This window comes from Urocitellus parryii, chromosome 3, assembly GCF_045843805.1.
Source record: "Urocitellus parryii isolate mUroPar1 chromosome 3, mUroPar1.hap1, whole genome shotgun sequence".
Classification (NCBI taxonomy): Eukaryota; Metazoa; Chordata; class Mammalia; order Rodentia; family Sciuridae; genus Urocitellus; species Urocitellus parryii.
In genome coordinates, this window is record NC_135533.1 from 213,191,237 (window position 1) to 213,204,023 (window position 12,787).

The 12,787-nt window shown below is 39.2% G+C and overlaps 1 protein-coding gene across 1 annotated transcript; it reads left to right on the forward strand.

The window, feature by feature from the left end:
* Positions 1-4,985: 4,985 nt before the first annotated feature.
* LOC113178110 (olfactory receptor 7E24-like) lies at positions 4,986-5,969 on the forward strand. The gene has a single exon (XM_026382573.2). The coding sequence runs from the start codon at positions 5,082-5,084 to the stop codon at positions 5,967-5,969; it is 888 nt and encodes a 295-aa protein (XP_026238358.2). The 5' UTR covers positions 4,986-5,081.
* The last annotated feature ends 6,818 nt before the right edge of the window (positions 5,970-12,787 follow it).

Genomic DNA, 12,787 nt, shown 5'->3' on the forward strand with positions numbered 1-12,787 from the left:
TCTTAGCAACTGTGCTGTTCAGTTGCAATATCTTGGAAAATTCAGCAAAGCTAAAAGGTTGGCCCTGTTAATGTGCCTTTTCATAACATGAATAGTTTTAATTTCTCACCATGTTTTATAGTATAATGGTTTCAGCCTATGTTAGGGATCAAGATTTCACTGCATTAAGATGAAAAATTTTGGAGATGGATAGTAGTTAGTTTCACAAGAAAACAAATAACAATAAATACCACTACACTATGCACTTGACAATGGTGAAATTTGTAACTTCTTTTTATTTACATACCGCATATTAAAAGTGACAAAGCCAATGAGTTTTAAAAATGAAATTAAAAAGTTGCATGGTACTGTGGTGCATGCCTGTAATCCCAGAGGCTCAGGAGGCTGAGGCAGGAGGATTGAGAGTTCAAAGACAGTCTCAGAAATTTAGTGAGGCATTAAGCAACTCAGTAAGATCCTGTCTCTAAATAAAATATCAAATGAGCTGGGATGTTGCTCAGTGGGTAAGGGCCCCTGTGTTCAATCCCTAGTAAAAAAATAAATAAATTAATATAGTGTTCTGTAGTTTTCATTGCAAAGGTCCTTCAATACTTTTGAATTGACTGATTTGCAAGTAATTTATTGTTTTGAGGCTATTGTAATGGGATAGTTTTTCAATTTCTTTCTCAGAAGATTAGTCATTGAAATATAGAAAAGTGATTGATTAATGAGAGTTGTTCTTGTATCATGTTACCATGATGAATTCATTTATGAGCTCTAGAAACTTTCTTTTTAAGTTTTTGGGTCTTCTAATTATAGGAAACATGCCATCAGTGAATAGATAATTTGAGCTCTTCTTTTCCTGTTTATATCCCTGTGGGTACAAGTGCATGGAGTACTGCATACATGGCATACATTAAGGGCATCAGATTGGCAATTGTTTGCATTGATATTTTATCCCAATAAAATGAACATTGATCACAGATGTCTCTTTAAGAAACACAGAAATGAAAGAAAATAAATAGAATATGTAAACTTTTTCCTAATTAGAGTTAGGGCCAGAAACTTATGTGGACATTCAATTTCATTTGTGTTCCTCATTAATGATGGTGAATCCTTAGAGATGGGGATTTCATGTACCAATTAGTCTAATTACAAGCTCTGTGTATTGATCTTCCAAGGTCCTATATTAGTGCACAAATAGCCTGTGCCTGCTGCCCTTTAGTGGATGGTTCTTGTCCAGTGAGTTGCATGGATGTGTCTCCTCCTGGGATTTTCTGCATCAGGAAGCTCCTGATGACACAATCTGTTCCTGTGGACACAGTTGCTCCGTCACTGAGCTCCACACTTGGTAGGGCCTTAGGATCAGCACTTCTTGGTGATGACCCTGCAGGGAAGCAGCGTGACCCAGTAAGTACAGAGTGGGCCATGGAAGTGGGAAGGAGTGGGGAAGTAGTGTTACCTCAGCACAGGGGACAAACACCACAGAGTAGCCACATGGGAGGACACCACATGCATGTTCAACTTGGGATTGTGGGATTCAAGCTTTTGTTTCAGGTGGGGAGATGAGAAATCTTATTCAAACTGTGCTGTCCACCCACACTGGTTCTGATTCACACAGAAATCTCCCCCACAACAGCACAAATGGGTCCTTCAAAAGTGTTTCTTAATCTCTTAGAAAGGACTTTGATGGTGGTGATAAGATGATGATGAGGATGACAGAAGCCAGAGCACCATGCACTGAGGTGCAGGGCTTCCCAGGCTCAGGTGCTAACCAACTACCTTTTTTTTTTTCCTTTTCATAAACACCATCCTACTTTAATTATGTGTCCACATTATTATTATTTTATAGAAAATGAAGCTGTGTGTTATACTTTTGTAACTTGTACTCCTTTGTTAGGTGGGGAAAAGTGCAGCCATGTTTGCACTGGGCTGTCTGGCCATGGACACAGGTCATCACAGGAGAACCCTGGCAGGCTGTCCCATCAGGAGATCAACCAGCCACTCCTCATCCCTGTCCTGCAGAAAGAGAGCCTTGCCCATGGGCTCTTCCTTGTGAGATTCCTGGGGATCACAGGGCAGAGCAGTGGGGTTCCTGGTGCATGCACAATGGAAGGACATCCACACATCACAGGAGAGGTCACAGTGGGGGAAGCTGATGGTCATTCAGATTAGATCACAATCTTGGGGCCCTTCCAGAACCTCTGTGGAGCTCCCTCCATGCTCCTCCATGCTTGAAAACAGCCCTCTCAATCCCAAAGCAAAACTAAGGTCAGGTTTGATTTCATTTCCCCCCAAATACTGGAAATATTTTTAGAATGTACCTCATATTTACTAACAGAGAAAATGTCTAGGCCCATACTGAACACTGTCAGGTGGGAAAGAATAAAATAATTACATCAATGCTTTCCAGGGTCTGTCAGCCCAGTCACTGTGTCTGTAAATCAGTCCCTGGTTTCACTGGTGTCTAGACTCAGCCCTGTCATCTGAATTCATTTCCCATTGATGCAACTACAGTAAGGATAAAGTAGATACTTGGTTCTTTTATGTGAATCATATGGGATAGGGGAATAAAATGAGGGCATGATAAATCTGGATATTATTGGTACTATTAGTCCTGATAGGTTAATCTTCATTCCACTCAACTAATATATCCAGTGACCTGAAGTGACCGTTTTCCTGTTTCTGGATGGGACACTTTATGTTTGCCCTTACAGATGCATGTGCTGTGCATCTGGGAGGAACAGCTTCCTTTCTTCTATTTCTTACACCCCGGAGCCTGTTTTCTGCTTGGCACAGGGCGACGTCTTGAGCAAGTCTGTTGAGAATTGAAGCACCCCACCCTTTTCCCTATATTGACCAAAACGAATTTGGATGAACAGACTGTGGCCTCCTGACTGTCCTTTCATTCCTTCCAGCAGTGTCCATGGGAATAGACAAGTTCAAACAGTGTCCTTTGTGTCCATGTTTTGGTCATAGGGACACTTTATTTTTATTTAGTTCCATCCACAGTAGGAAAGTATTCAGAAACCATGGCAGAGATTTTCATGGATTTGAAGAAAAGCAACAAGGCAGAAGCTGAAGGGGCACCTAACACTTCAGCCTTCCACTGAGACCTACAGCAGGGTTTCACTTCATTCCAGCCTCCAGTGTCCTTGACCATGGCTTTCCTCCATAATAATAATACTTATGTAATTATGGGATTTTTTTTTTTACTAAAATAACAATTTCCAAATATTCATTGAGTTCCCAATGTTGCTTGGATGCTGCATTAATTGTGGAGATGGCGTTATTTTCTGTGTTTCCATTAAGCAGTGAGCAGGGAGAGGAGAAGAGATTCGCACACTGTGCACACACTGGCAGGTGATGCAGGTCTGACTCCAGCCCAAGGCACTGGCTCTGCTGTTAGAGCCACAGTAAAGAGTATTCCCTGCACAAGACCAAACTTCTTCAGGAGTCATCAAGGAAGAATATTTCTAGTTAGGGTGAAATTGCATTTCCATGATACATATTAGGATGGAGAAGATGTAGGTGATAGTGACTGTTCTTGTAGGTACCTAAATGTAGGTCATTAAGAGTAAATTTGGACACAGCTTTTGCACTGGAAATCAACCAATCATGTCCTGACAACATATTATCCAGACACTGTTATTTAAGTGACAGGGAGACTGCTTTGAAATGATTGTCATACTAATATACTACTGAATTAAACCATGATGTCCTTTCTATCACTTTGCACCAGAAAAGACTTTGCAGAAGAGAAATGTACTTCATTGAGAAATTAAAAGCTCAGGTTAATGTAAACTTGTACATTCCATGGCCAATGGGCATTGTTTTGCAAATTACTTAGATGATTTTTTAACTTATGTTTTAGGTAATTGTGTGAAAGAAAAGTGTTTGGTAGATGATTCTGGCATGAAAACATGAGCAAATAATTACACCTCTGCATTTCATAACAATAAGTATGTTTGGGGAACAGGTTTGCAGGAAAATGGAATCAGACAGAGATATTAACTCAAATTTCTTAGGTAATGTTTCAGATGTCTATCCAATGTTAGTCCTGAATTATTATCAGATTCATATGTTTCAATATAGGTGATGGGTATTATGGACAATAAGAGTAGGTAATATTCATGAAGAAGGTTCTACATGGCAGGATATTGTTAGACATAGGATTTCAGATCTGGTGTAAGAAAGAACCACTGAGAACTTCACATGTGGATATGCTGATATAATTGGTATTAGTCTGACATCACTGTGTATGGATATTCTAAAATATAGACAGGTAGATTTAATAATGGGAGAGAACTACGAGTTATGCCACTTGAAAGTTTTTTTTTTTTAATTTCCTCATGACAATCATACAAGGGAGGTAATTACTACCTCCATTTACAAAGGAGGATGTTTCCAAGAAGGTGTTACATTTTTACTTGTTATACTCTGTTTTCTATTGTATCCAATTATTTCACATAGAGAAATGATAAATAATGAACCCAAGTGTACTTCATGTAGCCTAAATAGGAGAATTGAAATCAATGTGTCAGGAATGGCTGACCAGAGAACCCATGAAGAAGAACTAAGATTGGAAAAAAAAAAAACCTTGAGTTTTGGAGCCTTCCTTGGTGCTGGGTCATAAACAATGTACTTGATGATTTGAGATCAAAAAACCATGAAGCACGTTTGGCAGGCCAGATAGAATACAGAATCAAGAAAAAGAAAAAAAAAGGGTAGGGTCATTTATATAACAGATATTTGGCTTACATTATATGGGTTGATCATGGGCTTCTTCTCTGCTCCTGGACTTTTAACACTGCTCAGCTCAATGCTTCTTAGGTGAGTATAGGAAGAGGGGTGAATGATGGAGAAGGTGATAATGAAAGAAAATGTAGAGACTGGGTGCTTCACTACTGAGAGCTATTGTTGAAGGTGAATGGACCTAAAGCATGAGCTCCTTCTTTGTGCATACTTTAATTCAAATATTTCCAAAATGAGGAGATCCTCTTTTATATATTTATTTTTTAACACCTTTTTTGCTTTTTTTCAAAAGTTGTCCAAGCTACCTACAAGAACAAAATCTAACCCGTGTCTCTGAATTCCATCTCATGAGCCTCTCAGAGGACCCAGACCTGCAGCCCCTTCTCTTTGGACTGTTCCTGTCCATGTACCTGGTCACAGTGCTTGGGAACCTGCTCATCATCCTGGCTGTCAGCTCTGACCCCCACCTCCACACCCCCATGTACTTCTTCCTCTCCAACCTGTCCTTGGCTGACATCGGCTTCATCTCCACCACGGTCCCAAAGATGATTATAAACATTCAAACTCACAATGATGTCATCTCCTATGTGGGCTGTCTGACACAGATGTCTCTTTTTGTCATTTTTATTTGTATGGATTATATGCTTCTGACTGTGATGGCCTATGACCGGTTTGTGGCCATCTGTCACCCCCTGCATTATACAGTCATTATGAACCCTCGCCTCTGTGGCTTCTCAATTTTGGTATCATTTTTGCTGAGTCTCTTGGACTCTCAGCTGCACAATTTGATGATCTTACAAATTACTAGCTTCAAGGATGTGGAAATTTCTAGTTTCTTCTGTGACCCTTCTCAACTTCTGAGTCTTTCCTGTTCTGACACCTACTCTATTAATACTGGCAAGTATGTTGTTTTTGCCCTATATAGCTTTTTCCCCATCTCAGGGATCCTTTTCTCTTACTATAAAATAATTTCCTCCATTCTGAAGATCTCATCCTCAGGTGGGAAGTACAAAGCCTTCTCCACCTGTGGCTCTCACCTGGCAGTTTTTTGCCTATTTTTAGGAACAAGTACTGCAGTGTACTTTGGATCAGCTGTATCACATTCTCCCAGAGAGAATGTGGTGTCCTCAGTGATGTATACTGTGGTCACCCCCATGCTGAACCCCTTTATCTACAGCCTGAGGAACAAGGATATCAAAGGTGCCCTTTGGAAGCTTCACAGCAGGGCAATCTAATCCCAGCTTCCGTGGTACTGGTTGCAATGTGTGTTGGAAAATGCAGTAAAGTTACATACCTGGTCCTGTACAGATGTGCCTTATGCTAATTTCTCACCAAATTTTACTGTAGAATGGTTGGAACTCCTATTAGCAAGGGATGTTTGGCACTCTTTTACATTGGAAAGAAAGTTTCACTTTTGTAAGATAAGGAATGGTGGAGATAGACGATAGTGATGTTTTGGCAACTATACCTATATTTAATGCCACTGAGCTTTGCAGTTCCAAATGGTAATAATGGCAAGATTTTTCTTTTTTTTTGTAATTTAAGTTGACCATAATGAATGTGGCTTTAAGAAGGTACTATTTTCTAAGAATAAATAGAGGAAATCGATAAAATAAATCATCTTCTTATTTTAAAATTTGTTTTAATTACTAACAAACTTCTTTATTAAATTATTTTTTTAATTTGTTATAATTAGTTACACATGATAGTAGAATGCATTTATGCACTTTGATAGATCATACATAGATGGGATATAATTTCTCATTTTTCTGAGTGTATATGTTGCAGAATCACATTGGTCATGCAGGCACATACATACATATAGTAATAATGTCTGTTTCATCCTACTATCTTTCCTATCCCCACATCCTCTCTCTTTCCCTCCCATCACTTCCCTCTACCTAATCTAAGGTAACACTATTCTTCCCTAGTGCCCCCCACCCCCTCTCCTTATTGTGAATTAGCATCCACATATTAGAGGAAACATTCAGCCTTTGGTTTTGTGAGATTAGCTTATTTTACGTAACATGATATTCTCCAACTCCATCCATTTACTGGCAAATGCCATAATTTCACTCTTCTTTAAAGCTTCTTTTTTACTAAAAATTACTGAAAAGCATTATTTGATGTTCATTTTCCAAACTTCTTATCCCATCATCATTGTTAGGAGAATCTTAGAGTTTGTGAGAGGCTCACCCATTTTGCCAGTCTGTTCTATGCTTTGAGCCTCCAAGGTCACACCTGTGCCTCCAGCCTTTCTGCTTGATGCCTCCAGGTCAGTGGGCCCCACACTGTGTTTCTTCTCACCCTGGTTGTGTCTATTAGGAAGTCCCTACCTGAGTGTGCACAGATGTCAGCCCTGAAGATGAGGTGGGAGGAACCCTGGGTACAGCCATGTGGAATCCACTCTCCTTAGTCACGACCACCTGAGCCAGGGTAAATAGGTAACTGCTGAGGGAGGTGAGGATGGAGGAAGGACCAACATGCAGTGTGGCTGCCCAGAGGGGAGAGCACTGCACAGTGTCAGTCATAAGGACTGAGAGTCGAGGCATGTGTGTGACATCCATGGTGGTGAGCATGACTGAAACATCTTACAATTTATGATTTTAAAATCATTGCTGGGTACGTTGCACACTAATGTGATATTTATGGTCAGTTCTACAATTGATATTGTGCTGACTCATTCATATTTAACAATATTTGAAGTTAACCAAAGACAAGCATACTTATTTTATACTCCATATTTTTTTAAAATTTTTTATACCTTTATTTTATTTATTTATTTTTATGTGGTACTGAGGATTGAACCCAGGGCCTTGCACGTGCTAGGCGAGCACTCTACTGCTGAGCCACAACCCCAGCCTGAAAACATTTGCAAGTGATTTGTGTGTGTGTGTGTGTGTGTGGGGTGCTGGGGATTGAACCCTTATCCTAGTGTATGTGAGGCAAGCACTCTACCAACTGGGCTACATCCCCAGCCCTTATACTCCATATTTTTTAAAGAAAACCCCACAAATCCACACAGTAAGCAAATGAGAAGATCCAAGAATGATGAGACTCCTTGCAGAAAAGGGGCTCATGCTGCTTTCTGGTTATGATCCACCACCCTTGATTTAGTTGTGAGGGCTGGAAAGCAGTCCTCACACAGAGTTACATATCGTATCAAAAGACTTTGTCCAAAAGCCTTAAAAGAATATAAGGTTATCAAACTGCTTCTTAATTTCCCTGAAAGGAAGGTCATTACATATTCCTTACTTTTTCCAAAAGAGTAAGCTATATTTAATAGTGATCATCAACTTCCTTCTCTCTTCTCTGCTCCTGGATTCCTAACACTGCTCAGTTCAATGTCTTTAAAGTCAGTATGGAAAGAGGGGTGAATGATGGAGAAAGTAAATTCAAAGAGTATGTAGAGACTGGGTTTTTCACTATTGAGAATTATTGTTGTCAGTGGATGGACCTAAAGCATGAGCACCTTGCTTGTGCATACTGGAATTCAAATGTTTCCAGGTTGAGGGGTGCCTGTTTTCTTTTTAAACACCCTCTTTCCTTGTCAAAATTGTCCAAGCAGTATAGAATCACAAAATCTAACACGTGTCTGTGATTCCAACTTATGAGCCTCCCAGAGGACCCAGTCCTGCAGCCCCTCTTCTTTGGACTGTTCTTGTGCATGTACCTGGTCACAGTGCTTAGGACCCTGTTCATCATCCTGGCTGTCAGCTCTGACTCCCACCTCCACACCCCCATGTACTTCTTCTTAGCTGAAGCCATGTGTGAAATGCACTGTGGATTTGAGGCACATGGCCAGTGCTGCAGGCTGACCCCTTCATAACACCCCTGTGTTTCATGTCTGTTTTCTTCCAGGATGGGACCCTTCTTCTTCTATGTTTGAGATTTCTGGTAGATCCCAGGACAGAGTAGTCAGTGGCATCAGTTTCACCAATATGGCTGAAACGAGATTAAGATCTACCATCCAGTGAGCACAAGTAATCCAGCACAGACCTCCCTGTGTCCTCCTCTGCAGGATACCTCTGCAGCTGCCAAATCCTCCCCTATTCTGGTAATTAGCCCTCTCCATCTGAAGAGGAGAGAAAGCAGGTCTGGGTTTCATTACTACTCAGGAATCTGGGAAGGTTGAAGATGTATCAGGGATGTGCCTGCAGACAAGACCCCTGGATTCAGCTTAAAATATTCTGACGGTTGGAAAACAGTGAAAAATATTAATGCATCAGAGCCAGAGATTCACAATTTAGTTTTTACTGTTGTTTGCTGTATTCATTTTCCCCTGTAACTCAGGGCAGACTTCCTGTGTCTCTGAAATAGCAATGTCATCCAAGGTGATAATTAATTTATACAATGTCAGTGAATCCAGATTAAGCAGAAAATGTTTGTTCCCTGTACAACTGATATGTGATAAAGGTGTAAAATGTGGGAAAATATTAGATAGTTATTAATAATGGAAAGGCTAATCTTCATACTATTCAACTGAAATATCTTTTTTCAGTGAATTTTTATCTGTTTTTTTAGAGATTCATGACAGCAGAGTTGTATTTTGACATTATATATAAATAGAGTATAAGTTATTCTAATTAGGATCCTGTTCTTGTGGTTGTGTATGAAGTTGAGTTTCACTGGTGGTATATTCACATATGAACATAGAAAAGTTATGTTCCATTCATTGTGCTATCTTTCCTATTAACTGAAATACCTTTTTGAGCTGAAATTACAGTTTTAAAATTTCCATATGTTTCATTTTATTTATTTTTTTTTTATTTTATTTTTTTTTATTGTTGGTCATTCAAAACATTACATAGTTCCTCATACATCATATTTCACAGTTTGATTCAAATGAGTTATGAACTCCCAATTTTATCCCGTATACAGATTGCTGTATCACATCAGTTACCCTTCCATTGATTGACATATTGCCTTTCTAGTGTCTGATGTATTCTGCTGTCTGTATTATTCTCTACTATCCCCCCTCCCCTCCCCTCCCCTCCCCTTTTCTCTCTCTACCCCTTCTACTGTAAATCACTTCTTCCATTTGAATTATCTTGTCTTACCCCTCCTTTCCTCTTATATGTCATTTTGTATAACCCTGAGGATCGCCTTCCATTTCCATGCGATTCCCCTTCTCGTTTCCTTTCCCTCCCACCTCTCAACCCTGTTAATGAAAATCTTCGTCTCAAGCTCTTCATCCCTACCCTGTCCTTGTTTCCTCCCCTTATATCAGAGGAGTCATTTGGTATTTGTTTTTTAAAGATTGACTAGCTTCACTTAGCATAATCTGCTCTAATGCCATCCATTTCCCTCCAAATTCTATGATTTTGTCATTTTTAAATGCAGAGTAATACTCCATTGTGTATAAATGCCACATTTTTTTAATCCATTCATCTATTGAAGGGCATCTAGGCTGATTCCACAATCTTGCTATCGTGAATTGTGCTGCTATGAACATCGATGTAGCAGTGTCCCTGTAGCATGCTCTTATTAGGTCTTTAGGGAATAGACCGAGAAGGGGAATAGCTGGGTCAAATGGTGGTTCCATTCCCAGCTTTCCAAGAAATCTCCATACTGCTTTCCAAATTGGCTGCACCAATTTGCAGTCCCACCAGCAATGAACAAGAGTGCCCTTTTCCCCACATCCTCTCCAGCACTTATTGTTGTTTGACTTCCTAATGGCTGCCAATCTTACTGGAGTGAGATGGTATCTTAGGGTAGTTTTGATTTGCATTTCTCTGACTGCTAGCGATGGTGAGCATTTTTTCATGTACTTATTGATTGATTGTATGTCCTCTTCTGAGAAGTGTCTGTTCAGGTCCTTTGCCCATTTATTGATTGGGTTACTTGTTGTCTTATTGTCTAATTTTTTGAGTTCTTTATATATTCTGGTTATTAGGGCTCTATCTGAAGTGTGTGGAGTAAAGATTTGTTCCCAGGATGTAGGCTCCCTGTTTATCTCTCTTATTGTTTCTTTTGCTGAGAAAAAACTTTTTAGTTTGAGTAAGTCCCATTTGTTGATTCTATTTGTTAACTCTAGCGCTATGGGTGTCCTATTGAGGAATTTGGAGCCTGCTCCCACAGTATGTAGATCATAACCAACTTTTTCTTCTATCAGATGCCGTGTCTCTGATTTAATATCAAGCTCCTTGATCCATTTTGAGTTAACTTTTGTGCAAGGCGAGAGATAGGGATTCAGATTCATTTTGATGCAAATGGATTTCCAGTTTTCCCAGCACCATTTGTTGAAGATGCTATCCTTCCTCCATTGCATGCTTTTAGCCCCTTTATCAAATATAAGATAGTTGTAGTTTTGTGGATTGGTTACTGTGTCCTCTATTCTGTACCATTGGTCCACCCGCCTATTTTGGTACCAGTACCATGCTGTTTTCGTTACTATTGCTCTGTAGTATAGTTTGAAGTCTGGTATCGCTATACCGCCTGATTCACACTTCCTGCTTAGTATTGTTTTTGCTATTCTGGGTCTTTTATTATTCCATATGAATTTCATGATTCTTTTATCTATTTCTACAAGAAATGCAGCTGGGATTTTGATTGGCATTGCATTGAACTTATAGAGAACTTTTGGTAATATCGCCATTTTGATGATGTTGGATCTGCCTATCCATGAGCAGGGTATATTTTTCCATCTTCTAAGGTCTTCTTCTATGTCTTTCTTTAGGGTTTTGTAATTTTCATTGTATAAATCTTTCACCTCTTTTGTTAGGTTGATTCCCAAGTATTTTATTTTTTGGGGGGATATTGTGAATGGAGTAGTTGTCCTCATTTCCGTTTCAGAGGATTTGTCGCTGATATACAGGAATGCCTTTGATTTATGCGTGTTGATCTTATATCCTGCCACTTTGCTGAATTCATTTATTAGCTCTAATAGCTTCTCTGTAGACCCTTTTGGGTCTGCTAGGTATAGAATCATATCATCTGCAAATAGTGATAATTTAAGTTCTTCTTTTCCAATTTTTATCCCTTTAATTTCTTTCGTCTGTCTAATTGCTCTGGCCAGTGTTTCGAGGACTATGTTGAACAGAAGTGGTGAGAGAGGGCATCCCTGTCTTGTACCAGATCTTAGAGGGAATGCCTTCAATTTTTCTCCATTCAGAATGATGCTGGCCTGTGGCTTATCATATATTGCTTTTACAATGTTGAGGTATGATCCTGTTATCCCTAATTTTTCTAGAGTTTTGAACATAAAGGGATGCTGTACTTTGTCGAATGCTTTTTCTGCGTCTATCGAGACTATCATATGGTTCTTATTTTTTAGTCTATTGATGTGGTGGATAACATTTATTGATTTCCGTATATTGAACCAGCCTTGCATCCCATGGATGAATCCTACTTGATCATGGTGTATAATTTTTTTGATATGTATTTGAATCCGGTTCGCCAGAATTTTATTGAGGATTTTTGCGTCAAGGTTCATTAGAGATATTGGTCTGTAGTTTTCTTTCTTTGAAGTGTCTTTGTCTGGTTTCGGAATCAGGGTGATGTTGGCCTCGTAGAATGAATTTGGAAGTTCTCCCTCTTTTTCTATTTCCTGAAATAGCTTGAAAAGTATTGGTGTTAGTTCCTCTTTAAAGGTTTTGTAAAACTCTGCTGTATACCCATCCGGTCCTGGGCTTTTCTTAGTTGGTAGTCTTTTGATGGTTTCTTCTATTTCTTCTATTGTTATTGGTCTGTTTAGGTTGTCTATATCCTCCTGGTTCAATCTGGGCAGATCGTAAGACTTAAGGAATTTATCTATGCCTTCACTATCTTCTATTTTATTGGAGTATAAGGCTTCAAAATAGTCTCTGATTATCTTCTGTATTTCTGAAGTGTCTGTTGTGATATTGCCTTTTTCATCCCGTATGCTAGTAATCTGGGTTCTCTCTCTTCTTCTCTTCGTTAGCATGGCTAAGGGTCTGTCAATTTTATTTATTTTTTCAAAGAACCAGCTTTTAGTTTTGTCAATTTTTTCAATTGTTTCTTTTGTTTCAATTTCATTAATTTCAGCTCTGATTTTGATTATTTCTTGCCTTCTACTTCTTTTGCTGTTGTT

Excerpts from the sequence above, each read along its gene's own strand:
- LOC113178110 (XM_026382573.2), top strand. The coding sequence starts at position 5,082 with ATGAGCCTCTCAGAGGACCCAGACCTGCAGCCCCTTCTCTTTGGACTG.